At 36.6% G+C, this 12,276-nt stretch overlaps 1 protein-coding gene across 3 annotated transcripts in view; it reads left to right on the top strand.

Annotated features, from left to right (window-relative positions):
- GOLPH3L (golgi phosphoprotein 3 like) overlaps positions 1–11,492 on the top strand; it is a 44,939-nt gene extending 33,447 nt beyond the window's left edge. For all 3 annotated transcript variants that reach the window (XM_008514928.2, XM_008514929.2, XM_070607119.1), the window contains exon 5: positions 9,063–11,492. In XM_008514928.2, the coding sequence (XP_008513150.1) occupies positions 9,063–9,490 (428 nt within the window). In that variant the 3' untranslated portion in view covers positions 9,491–11,492. The remainder of the gene's footprint in view (positions 1–9,062) is intronic.
- Positions 11,493–12,276: the final 784 nt, after the last annotated feature.

Below are 12,276 nucleotides of genomic sequence, written 5' to 3' on the forward strand. Positions count from 1 at the left end.
ATTACATCCCCAGGACTTACTTATGTTATAACTAGAAGTTTGTACCTTTTGATCACCTTCACCCATTTCACCCTCCCCACCCCGCTACATACGCACACCTCCAGCAACCACCAATCTATTCTCTGTACCCATGATTTTGTGTTATTTTTTTTTTCTTTTTGGGGTTTTTGTACATTCCACATATAAGTGAGATTGTATGGTATTTGTCTTTCTCTGTCTGACTTATTTCACTTAGCATCATGCCCTCAAAGTCCATCCATGTTGTCACAGATGGCAAGACTTCCTCCTTTTTTATGGCTAATAATATTCCTGGGTGTGTGTGTGTGTGTGCGTGTGTGTGTGTACATACTTAGGTTGCTTCCATGTCTTGGCTATTGTAAATAATGCTGCAATGAACATAGGGGTGCATATATCTTTTCAAGTTAGTGTTTCATTTCCTTCAGATAAATACCCAGAAGTCAACTTGCTGGATCATATGATAGTTCTATTTTTAATTTTTTGAGGAAGTTCAATACTGTTTTCCAAAGTGCCTGCACCAATTTATATTCCCACCAACAGTGCACAAGTGTTTGCTTTTCTCTACGTCCTTGCCAGCACTTGTTATTTCCTACGTAGAGAAGGGTTCCCTTTTCTCTACGACCTTGCCAGCACTTGTGATTTCCTGTCTTGTTAATAATAGCCATTCTAACAGCTGTAAGGTGATATCTCATGTGGTCTTAATTTGCATTTCCCTGATGATTAGTGATGTTGAGCTCTTTTTCCTGTATTTTTTGGCCATCTGTATGTCTTTGGAAAAATATCTATTCAGATTCTCTGCCCATTTGATTTTCTTATGTCATATTCCTGAGATAAATTTTATTTGATCATGGTGAATAATCTTTTTAATATGCTGTTGGGTTCAATTTCCTAATATTTTATTAAGGATTTTTGCATCTGTATTAATAATGATTATTGATCTATAATTTTATTTTCTTGTGATGTCTTTATCTGGCTTTAGTATCAGATTGTCCTGGCCTTATAGAACGAGTTAGGAAGTGTTCCCTCTTCAATTTTTTGGAAGAGTTTGGAAAGGATTGGTGTTAATTCTAGTTTAAATGTTAGGTAGAATTTGCTGATGAAGCCCTCTGGCTGGGATGTTTCTTTGTTGGGAGGTTTTTGATTACTAATTTGATCTCTTTACTTGTTATAGATCTGTTGAGATTTTCTGTTTCTTCTTCAGTCAGTTTAGGTAATTTGAGTGTTTCAAGGATTCTGTCCATTTCTTCTAGGTTGTCTAATTCATTGGCTCACAGTTGTTCATAATATTCTCTTTTTTTTAAATTGCTTTTTCTCCCCAAATCCCCCCAGTACATAGTTGTATATTTTACTTGTCAGTTCTTCTAATTGTGGCATGTGGGATGTGGCCTCAACATGGCCTGACGAGTGGTGCCATGTCTGCACCCTGGATCCAAACCTGGGAAAACCCAGGCTGCTAAAGCGGAGCATGCAAACTCAACCACTTGGCCATGGGGCCGGCTGCCCATAATATTCTCTTATAATCCTTTTTCATCTCTTGTAAGGTTGGTTGTAATGTCCCCACTTTCATTTCTGATTTGTGTCTTTTCTCTTTTTCTTTGACTGTCTAGCTAAAGGTTTGTCAATTTTGTTGATCTTTTCAAAGAACCAACTTTTGGTTTCTTTGGTTGTTCTGTGTTGTTTTTCTGTTCCCTATTTTATCTCCACTTTAATCTTTCCTTCCTTCTGCTAGCATTGGATTTACTTTGCTCCATTTTTTCTAGTTCCTTAAGGTATAAAGTTAAATGATTGATTTGAGATCTTTCTTCTTCTTCTTCTTCTTCTTCTTCTTCTTCTTCTTGTGAGGAAGATTGGCCCTGAGCTAACATCTGTGCCAGTCTTCCTCTACTTTATGTGGGATTCCACAACAGTGCAGCTTGACGCGCAGTGCTAGGTCCATGCCCGGGATCCAAATCTGCAAACCCTGGGCTGCCATAGCAAGGTGCACAAAATTAACCACTACGCCTCTGGGCCAGCCCTCTCTTTCCTTTTTTTCAATGTAGTCATTTACAGCTATAAATGTCCTTCTGAGCGCTGCTTTCACGTATTGCATACATTCTAGTATGTAGTATTCTCATCCATTTTGAAGTATTTCTAATTTCCCTTGTGATTTCTTCTTTGACGTATTAGTTGTTTAAGATTGTTTAATTTCCATATATATGTGAATTTTCCAGCTTTCCTTCTGTTACTGACTTCTAATTCCATCCCATTGTGGTCAGAGAAGATACTTTGTGTGATATCTATCTTTTGAAATCTGTTGAGGTTATTTTGTGGCCTAACACACAGTCTATCCTGGGGAACGTGCCATGAGCACTTGAGAAGAATGTATCTTCTGCTGTTGTGGGTGGAGTGTTCTCTGTATATCTCTGTATATCTGTCAGGTCTAATGAGTTTATGATGTTGTTGAAGTCTTCTATTTCCTTAACTGTTTTCTGTCTACTTGATCTATGCCTCACTGAAAGTGGGATATTATAAAACTGTCCATTTCTGTCTGTTCTGTCAACTTTTGTTTCATGTATTTTAAGGTTCTGTTACTAGGTGTGTAAATATTCATAATTGTTATATCTTCTTGCTGTATTGAAACTTTTCTTAATATATAATACCCTTCTCTGACTCCTATTACCTTATTTGATTTAAACTCTATTTTGTCCAATATTAGTATAGCCACCCCTGCTCTCTTTTGAGATAAATTTCTCTATTTGAATAAAATTTTTTTTCCATCCTTTCACTTTCAATTTATTTGTGTCTAAAGTGAGTCACTTGTAGACAGCATATAGTTGGATCATGTTTTTAACCCATTCTGCCAATCTTTGTCTTTTGATTGAATAGCTTAATCCATTTACATTTAAAATAATTACTGATAAGGAGACACTTATTTCTCCCTTTTTGCTGTCTGTTTTCTATATGGCTTATAGCTTTTTTGGTTCCTCATTTTCTGCATTACTGTCTTCTTTTGTGTCTACTTGATATTTTATAGTAAACATTTTGATTCACCTCTTATTTTCTTTTGTATGTATTCCATAGACATTTTCTTTGTTGTTACCATGAGGATTACATTATTAAATTTAACATCCTAAAGTTATAACAACCTAATTTGAATTTACACTAACTTAACTTCAATAACATACAAAAACTCTGCTCCTATACAGCTCCATTCCACCCTCTTTCTGTTTTGATGTCACAGATTGTATATTGTATATATATGGTGTATATATATATTGTATATACATTGTGTGCTCAATGACATAGATTAATAATTATTTTTTAATGTATTTGTCTTTTAAAGCATATAGAAAGTAAACAGTGGTGTTACAAATCAAAATTACAATAATCCTAGCTTTTATAGTTGTCCATGTATTTGCCTTTATTGGAGATTTTTATTTCTTCATACTGCTTCAGATTACTGTCTGGCTTTCCTTCATTTCACCCTGCAGCACTCCTTTTTAAAATTTGTTGGTGGGCAAGCCTAATGGTAACAACCTTCCTCAGTTTTTGTCTATCTGAGAAAGTCTTAGTTTCTCCCTCATTTCTGAAGGATGTTTTTCTGGATATATAATTCTCAGTTGACAAGTTTTTTTCTTTCAGCTCTTTGAATCAGCCCACTGCCTTCTGGCCTCCAAGGTCTGTGATGAGAAATCTGCCAATAATCTTACCAAAGATCCCTTGTGTATTGACTCGCTTCTCTCTTCCTGCTTTCAAGATTCTTTATCTTTGGCTTTCAGCAGTTTGATTATAATGTGTCTCAGTATGGATGTTTTATCTGACATTGAGTTTGTTAAGCTTCTTGAATTTGTATATTCACGTCATTCATCAAATTTGGAAAGTTTTCAGCCATATTTCTTCAGATATTCTTTCTGCCCCTTTTTCTCTCTCTTCTTATTCACTTTTTTCACTTTTTTTTTCTTTCTGTTCCCCAGACTCTATACTTTCAATTGTCCTATCTTTGTGTTTGCTAATTCTTTCTTCTGCCTGCTTAAATCTGCTTTTGACCTGAAATAGTGTATTTTTCATTTCAGTTATTCTATTTAAGCTCCAGACTTTCTTTTTGATTCCTTTTTATAATCTTTATCTCTTTATTGATATTCTAATTTTGTTCATACATTGTTTTCCCATCTTTATCCATATCTCCTTTAGCTCTTTGCTAAATGATGTGTCTTAAAGGAGCATCTGTAAGACAGTTGTAGGGGCTGGCCCTGTGGCTGAGTGGTTAAGTTCACATGCTCTGCTTCAGCAGCTCAGGGTTTCACCAGTTCAAATCCTGGGCGTGGATATGGCACCACTCGTCAAGCCATGCTGAGGCTGCATCCCACATGCCACGACTAGAAGGACCCACAACTGAAAATACACAACTGTGTACCAGGGGGAAGAAAAAGGAAAAATAAAATCTTACAAAAAAAAAAAAAGACAGTTGTTTTCAAGTCTTTGTCTAGTAAATCTAACATCTGGGCTTCCTCTGATACATATTATCTCAGTTTCTTTTGTTCCTTTGCATGGGCCATATTTTGCTGTTTCTTTGTATACCTTGTGATTTTTTTTGGTGAAAACTGGACATTTGAATCATGATGTGATAACTCTGGAAATCAGATTCTCCCTGTCCCCCAGGGTTTGCTGTGTTTTTTATTGTTGTACTGTCTGTGTGCTGTGGATCAGACTGAGGTGAAAGCTTCAGATTTCAGGTCTTTTCTGAGGCTATGTCTTTTCTTGAGGAAGCACATTGGCTTCTACAATACTGTGTTTTTGCAGTTGTTTTTGAACTTTAAAAAAAAAATGCTTTACCTTTATATCTCCTGGAAGCTGCTTCAGCTGGTGGGGATTGGAACAGTGGCAGCCAGCCTTTACCTGCATGTCAGCCATCAGAAGTTGCAATCCATAATCAAAACATATATCTTGATATTTATCGTCTACCCTAACTCCAGCAAGCCACACCAAAACCACAGATTGCTGTCCCCACAGGTGCCTACCATGGGGCTGGGAGCTAAGTAGTTACTACTGGCTGAAGGCTGAAATTGACCTATATTAACCACAGTTTACCATCTAGGCCTTCCCATGGAACCTACAAGTGTTCAGACAGACTTCAGGGTTCCAAAATAGTTATTTCAGATAGATTCTACTAGTACGATTGTTGTCTAGGTGGAGAGATGGATTTCTGGTGCTTCCTACTCTGCCATTGTCCCTGATATCATACCTCAATGATTAACATTTTTTAAAGAACTTTATCATCTATATCCAGTTTGATAGTAGGGCCCACTTCAAATATTATTTTTATATCCCTCTATGATCCCATACTGGATTTTAAACTTCTTGAGAACAGGGATAGAGACTATTTTTCACAAAGTGGCCACACTATTTTACGTTCCTACTACCAGTGTGTGAGAGTTTCAATTCCTCCACATTCTCTGTCTTTTTGTTATTCTCTGTCTTTATTTTCTTTTAGCCATCCTAGTACCTATGTAATGGTATTTCATTGTGATTTTTATTTGCATTTCCCTAATGACTAATGATGTTGATCATCTTTATATGTGCCTATTGGCCATTTGTATATCTTCTTTGGAGAATTGTCTATTCACATCCTTTGCCCACTTTTTAACTGGGTTTGCCTTTTTACCATTCAGTTGTACTTTTTAAATACATTCTAGATACAAATCTTTTTGCAGATACATGATTTGTAAAAATTGTCTCCCAGTCTGTGAGTTATCTACATAAAAGTTTTCAATTTTGATACATTTCAATTAATCTTTTTTTTCTTTTGTTGCTTGTGATTCAGGTGTAATAACTAAACAACCAGTGCCAAACCCAACATCATGAAAATTTATTCCTATATTTTCTTCTAAGAGTTTTATAGCTTTAGCTCTATCATTTAGATATGTTATCCTTTTCGAGTTAATTTTTTTTTTAAGATTTAATTTTTTCTTTTTTCTCCCCAAAGCCCCCTGGTACATAGTTGTATATTCTTAGTTGTGGGTCCTTCTAGTTGTGGCATGTGGGGTGCCACCTCAGTGTGGCCTGATGAGTGGTGCCGTGTCCGCGCCCAGGATTCAAACCGACGAAACACTGGGCCACCTGCAGCAGAGCGCGCGTACTTAACCACTCGGCCACGGGGCCAGCCCCTCGAGTTAATTTTTATATATGGTGTGAGGTATGGCTGCAACATCATTCTTTTGTATGAGGATATACATATAGTTCTGCTAGCACTATTTGTTGAAAAGACTGTGCTTTCTTACATGAATTGTCTTGGTACCATTTTCAAAAATCATTTGACCATAAACGTGTGTGTTTATTTCTGGACTCTTCATTGATCTATATGTCTATTCTTATGCCAGTACCACACTGTCTCAACTGTTGTACCTTTATAGTAATTTTGAAATCAGGAAGTGTGAGTTCTCCAAATTTGTTCTTCCTTTTCCAGATTATTTTGGCCATTCTGGGTCCTTTGCATTTTCATATGAATTTTAGGATCAGATTGCCAGTTTCTGCAATAAAGCAAGCTAGGATTTTGACAGGGATTGTGTTGAATCTGTAGATCAATTTGGGGAATATTACTGTCTTAATAATATCAGGTCTTCCAATCCATGGACATGGCTGTCTCTCCATTTATTTAGATCTTCTTTAATTTCTTTCAACAATATTTTGTAATTTTTAGTGTACAAGTCTTGTACTTCTTTTGTTAAATTTATTCCTAAGGGGCCGGCCCAGTGGTACAGTGGTTAAGTGCACACATTTCGCTTCACCGGCCCAGGGTTCGCCGATTCGGATCCCAGGTGCGGACATGGCACCACTTGGCACACCATGCTGTGGTAGGCGTCCCACATATAAAGTAGAGGAAGATGGGCATGGATGTTAGCACAGGGCCAGTCTTCCTCAGCGAAAAGAGGAGGATTAGCAGCAGATGTTAGCTCAGGGCTAATCTTCCTCAAAAAAAAAAAAAATTTATTCCTAAGTATTTTGTTCTTTTTGATGCTATTGTAAATGTAATTGTTTTCTTACTTTTATTTTCAGGTTGTTTATTTCTAATGTATAGAAATTCAATTAATTTTTTAATTTTAATTTTAATTTAGTTTAATTTAATTTAATTTTTATTTTTTTGAGGAAGATTAGCCCTGAGCTAACATCTGCTGCCAATCCTCCTGTTTTTGCTGAGGAAGACTGGCCCTGAGCTAACATCCGTGCCCATCTATCTCTGCTTTATATGTGGGATGCCTACTACAGCATGGCTTGCCAAGTGGTGCCATGTCCGCACCCGGGATCTGAACCGGCAAACCCCGGGCCACTGAAGCAGAATGTGTGAACTCAACCACTGTGCCACCGGGCCGGCCCCTCAATTAATTTTTATATATTAATCTTGTATCCTGCAACCTTGCCAAACTTATTAGCTCTGATACTTCTTAAGTGGATTCCTTAGATTTTTCTATATGCAAGATCATGTCATCTGAAAATAAAAATAGTTTAACTTCTTCTTGTCTAATCTGGATGCCTTTTCTTTTTTTTTCTTGCCTAATTGCCCTGGCTAGAACCTCCTGTACAGTGCTAAATAGAAGTGATGAGAATGGACATCCTTCTCTTGTTCCTGACAACATTCCCTCTTTCACCATTAAGTATTATGCTAACTGTGGGTTTTTCCCAAATAGCCTCTATCAGGTTGCGAAAGTTCCCGTCTAATCCTAGTTTGTCGAGTGTTTTTATCCATGTAAGGGGGATGGATTTTATCAAACACTTTTTTTGTGTCTATTGAGATGATCACTTGGTTTTTGCTTTTTATTCTATTGAGAGGATGTATTACATAATTGATTTTTGGATGTTAAAACAACCTTGCATTTCTGATGTAAGTCCCACCTGATCACATTATATAGTTTTTATTATATGTTGCTGGGTTTGTTTTGCTAGTATTTTGTTGAGAATTTTTGCACCTATATTCATAAAGGATATTGGCCTGTAGTTTTCCTGTGATGTGTCTTTGTCTGGTTATATCAGAGTAAAACTTACTGTATAGACTAAGGAAGTGTTCCTGCCTCTTCTGTTTTTTTGAGTTTGTGAAGAGTTGGTATTAATTCTTCTTTAAATGTTCAGTAGAATTACCAGTAAAGCCAACTTGGCTACACTTTTCTTTGTGGGAGGAAGTTTTAAAATTACTTGTTCAATCTGTTTACTTGTTACAGATCTATTCCGATTTTCTCTGTCTTCTTGAGTCAGTTAGGGTAATTTGTGTGTTTCAAAGAATTTGTCCATTTCTTCTAGGTTATCTAATTTGTTGGCATACTGTTGTTCGTAGTATTCCCTTATAACCCTTTTTATTTTTTTAAAGTCAGTAGTGATGTGTCTCCTCTTTCATTCCTAATTTTAGTAATTTGAGTCTTCTCTTTTTTTCCCTTGGTCAGTTTACGCTTCTCAGTTTTTTTGATCTTTTCAATGAACCAAGTTTTGATTTTATTGATTTTCTTTGTTATTTTTATTTTCTCTTTTTCTTTGCTATTCTTTATTATTTCCTTTCTTCTGCTTGCTTTGGGTTTAGTATGCTCTTCTTTCTCTAGTTTTTTAAGGTAGAAGGTTAGATTATTGATTTGACATCTCCTTTTCTAATGTAGCATTTGGAATTGTAAATTTCCCTCTTAGTACTGCTTTAAACTGCATCCCATAAATTTTGATATGTTGTGTTTTTTTATTTTCGCTTAACTCAGAGTATTTTTTTTAAATTCTCTTTGTGATTTCTTCTTTGACTCATTAGTTATTTAGAAGTGTGTTGTTTTATTTCCACATATTTTTTAATTTCCCAAAATTTTTTTGTTTTTAATTTCTAATTTAATTCCTTTGTGGTTGGAGAGCATACTTTGTATGTTTTTCAGTCCTTTTAAATTTATTAAGGCTTGTTTTATGGCCTAGCATATGGCCTATCCTGGAGAATGCTCCATGTGCACTTGAGAAGAATGTGTATTCTACTATTTTCGAGTGGAATGCTCTATACATGTCTCATTAGGTCTAGCGTTGTTCAAGTCTTCTATTTCCTTTCCCCATAGGTGAGACCTGGAACCCCTTCAAACTACAGTACCAACTGAGAAATGTAAGAGAGAGAATTGCAAAGAACCTAGTAGAGAAGGGTATTCTAACCACTGAGAAGCAGAATTTCCTTCTATTTGACATGACTACTCATCCAGTGACCAATACAACAGAGAAACAACGACTAGTGAAAAAAGTTCAAGATAGTGTCCTAGAGCGGTGGGTAAATGACCCTCAGCGTATGGACAAGCGAACACTAGCACTCCTGGTGCTAGCCCACTCTTCCGATGTACTAGAGAATGTCTTCTCCTCTCTGACAGATGACAAGTATGATATGGCAATGAATCGAGCCAAGGACCTAGTAGAACTGGACCCTGAAGTAGAGGGAACAAAGCACAGTGCCACAGAGATGATCTGGGCTGTGCTGGCAGCCTTCAATAAATCCTAAAGCCAACAGGTGGGTTTCTCCTTTTTCCTCTACTAGCTGGTGACTGTCAGAGACATCATCACTGAGTTTTGTGTGATGAGATATTTTTCATCAATTTTTTTTCCTTCTTTTGAATCAGACTCATGATTTTGGGAGAGCAATTTCAGGGCTTCTCCACAGACCTTGACCATTATAAGTAGACTTTATTTCTCCCTATATTTCCACTCCAGATGTGAATAACTGGGTGAACCCACACACACCCAATAAACATTTTCTTTCATTTCTTCGTTTACTTTCATCCAATGTGGTTTTGGATACACAGGAATATCTAAGTGGGATTTGGAGTTCTCCAGCCACAGAATGTGAATGAGATGTAGAACAAACCATTTACAGTCATGCATCACTTAACACTGGGGATACATTATGAGAAATGTGTCATTAGGCGATTTCATCATTGTGTGAACATCACAGAGTGTACTTACACAAACCTAGACAGTATAGCCTACTACACACCTAGACTATATGGTACTAATCTTATGGGACCACTGTCATATATGTGGTCCATCGTTGACGGAAATGTCATTATGTGGTGCATGACTGTATTACATTTTTTAAAGTTTGTTTTCTATCTTAAATACCTGTTTTCAGTCTTTGTCTCTCAGACTCTGCTAAGTAATGTAGCTTATTGAAATAACTGTCTCTTTAAATAAGGGGCAATGGAAACAAAACTAATTTTTGGAGCAGATGGTCTCTGGGATTATATGTCCCACTAGGGATTTTCTCATCTTTCCTTTTCTAATCTAATGAGAATATTCCAAATTTGATTTCCTGGTTCTCACAGTCCTAGAACCAGAAATATATTCTATCCTCTTTGTTAGCATTATCCTACTAGATCATTCATTAGGACAAAAGTCTAAATGAAAGAAATGTATCTCTCAACCATGTCCTTCATGCAATCAGCATTACAGTTTGTAAGGGAGGGGTGGCGTCAGAATTTCCTGGCTCCCCTGGACTGTTTTCAGTGGCTCTGCTCTGAGTGAGCTGAGGCCGTTGTAACTTTCGATTGCTAAATAGCAGCATTCAGAGTCCGGACAGAATATCTGAACTCCAGATCTTCCTGTTCCCTATTTTTTGCCTTTCTACATAAATTGATAGATTCTGTCTATATTTAAGGGTTCTGAAAGTAGTTTTGTCTATATTTAATGCACAGACATCCTCCTAGTCATTAGTCTTGTTTCAAGACAACCATCTTTCTAGCCAAATTTCTAAAATGTTTTTTCAATTTAGTAGTGAGTGCAAAGAGAAGCTTAAGAAAAAGTCTAGTTAGTGGGGCAATTGGGTGTCAAAAGTATGCTGCTGATATAAAGTCCAGTATTTGGGAATATAAAGAGGTCAGGTAACCAAGTTGTGCTAATATCAAGCATTTATTTGCTGATACTTTTAATGATCCTGCCTCTTGACTATTACAGAGAAACAGGCTGTCAAAGGGCTAATACAGATGCCCCTGACCTGACATCAAATCTTCCTGATCAGAAGTAATTAAATGAATGATTATAACTTTCATCTCCTCCTCCATACATGTCTAGCCCCCCAAAATTCCCCAACTCAATTAACATTTTTTTCGTTTTTCACTTCAGGTATCACTTAGGTGACTAGAGATGCAAATTTTAATGTGAAACAAATTCAAATGTGAGGCTGAGTAGAGCTTCAGTCTGGCTCTAAAAGTACAAAACCAGTCCATGTGTTGTCTCTACCTGGCTTAGTTTTTTTTTTTCCATTTGAACAATTCGGCATGAATTGAAACCAGGTTTTCCTGTGGAAAGTTTCAGCTTGATTGCGGGGGTAGAAGTTGAGTTGAGTTCTTTCTTGCAACTCTTGGTCAGTGTTTATTTTTATATTGTATCTCAAAAAGATATGGATGTCTTCAGTTTGAATCTGCATAATGTTCACGGCAAAACACCTTCTCATTTAATGTACATGGCCTTCTTATTTCTGTATAATAAAGATTATTGGCTCTCTGGTCTCTCTGCAGTTTTACAACTTCAGTTGTTTTAACTGGAAATAAGAACTTGCCACACAAGGCCAGTAACACTCTCCCTTTCCATTAGGATACCAGCCTCTGTTTCATCCTGTGTAGAAAATTATGGATACATAGCTATTATAATTGTAACACATATAGGCTGGGGGGCAGAAGACTAACCTGAACACCAGTTAATGTTGTAAAGTGAATAGTGTCTCCATCTCAATCAAAATGTTACCCAGTTATCCCATTATTACCATGAAGAGAATGAGTATGTTCTGTCCTATTAATATCTACTTGCAAGTGACACTTGAACTTATCTAAGAACTGAGTCTTAAGTTCCAAACATAGATAACATACCTAACTATGACAGAGTTGACAACATGTGGAAAGATAATTGTGCTTGTAACTGGCTTATTGTTCTTCCCTTCTTTATAATGTCTATAGCACAAGGGTGTAGACTATTTTTTTTTTTTAACAACAAAAAACCCCACAGTTTATTTATCTTTTAGTTCTCCAAAATTAAAAATATCAAGTCCTACTGCTAAGGAGAAAACAAATAAAATCTGAAACCGCTCCCCTCCTCTTCTCTTAAAGTCACAGAACACAGACGGAACTACAGTGGGACAGGAGGGTGCATAGAACCAGGAGGGGGAGGATGGCAAGATAACCCCCCCAAATACTTAACAAGCTGTTCAACAGAAACCGTGATAAATATAGAACAATGCAAGACAAGTGAAAATAAGAAATGTATTTACTAGGATTGTTTATACTTCCCTGTTGTTTT

This window comes from Equus przewalskii, unplaced genomic scaffold, assembly GCF_037783145.1.
Source record: "Equus przewalskii isolate Varuska unplaced genomic scaffold, EquPr2 ChrUn-10, whole genome shotgun sequence".
Classification (NCBI taxonomy): domain Eukaryota; kingdom Metazoa; phylum Chordata; class Mammalia; order Perissodactyla; family Equidae; genus Equus; species Equus przewalskii.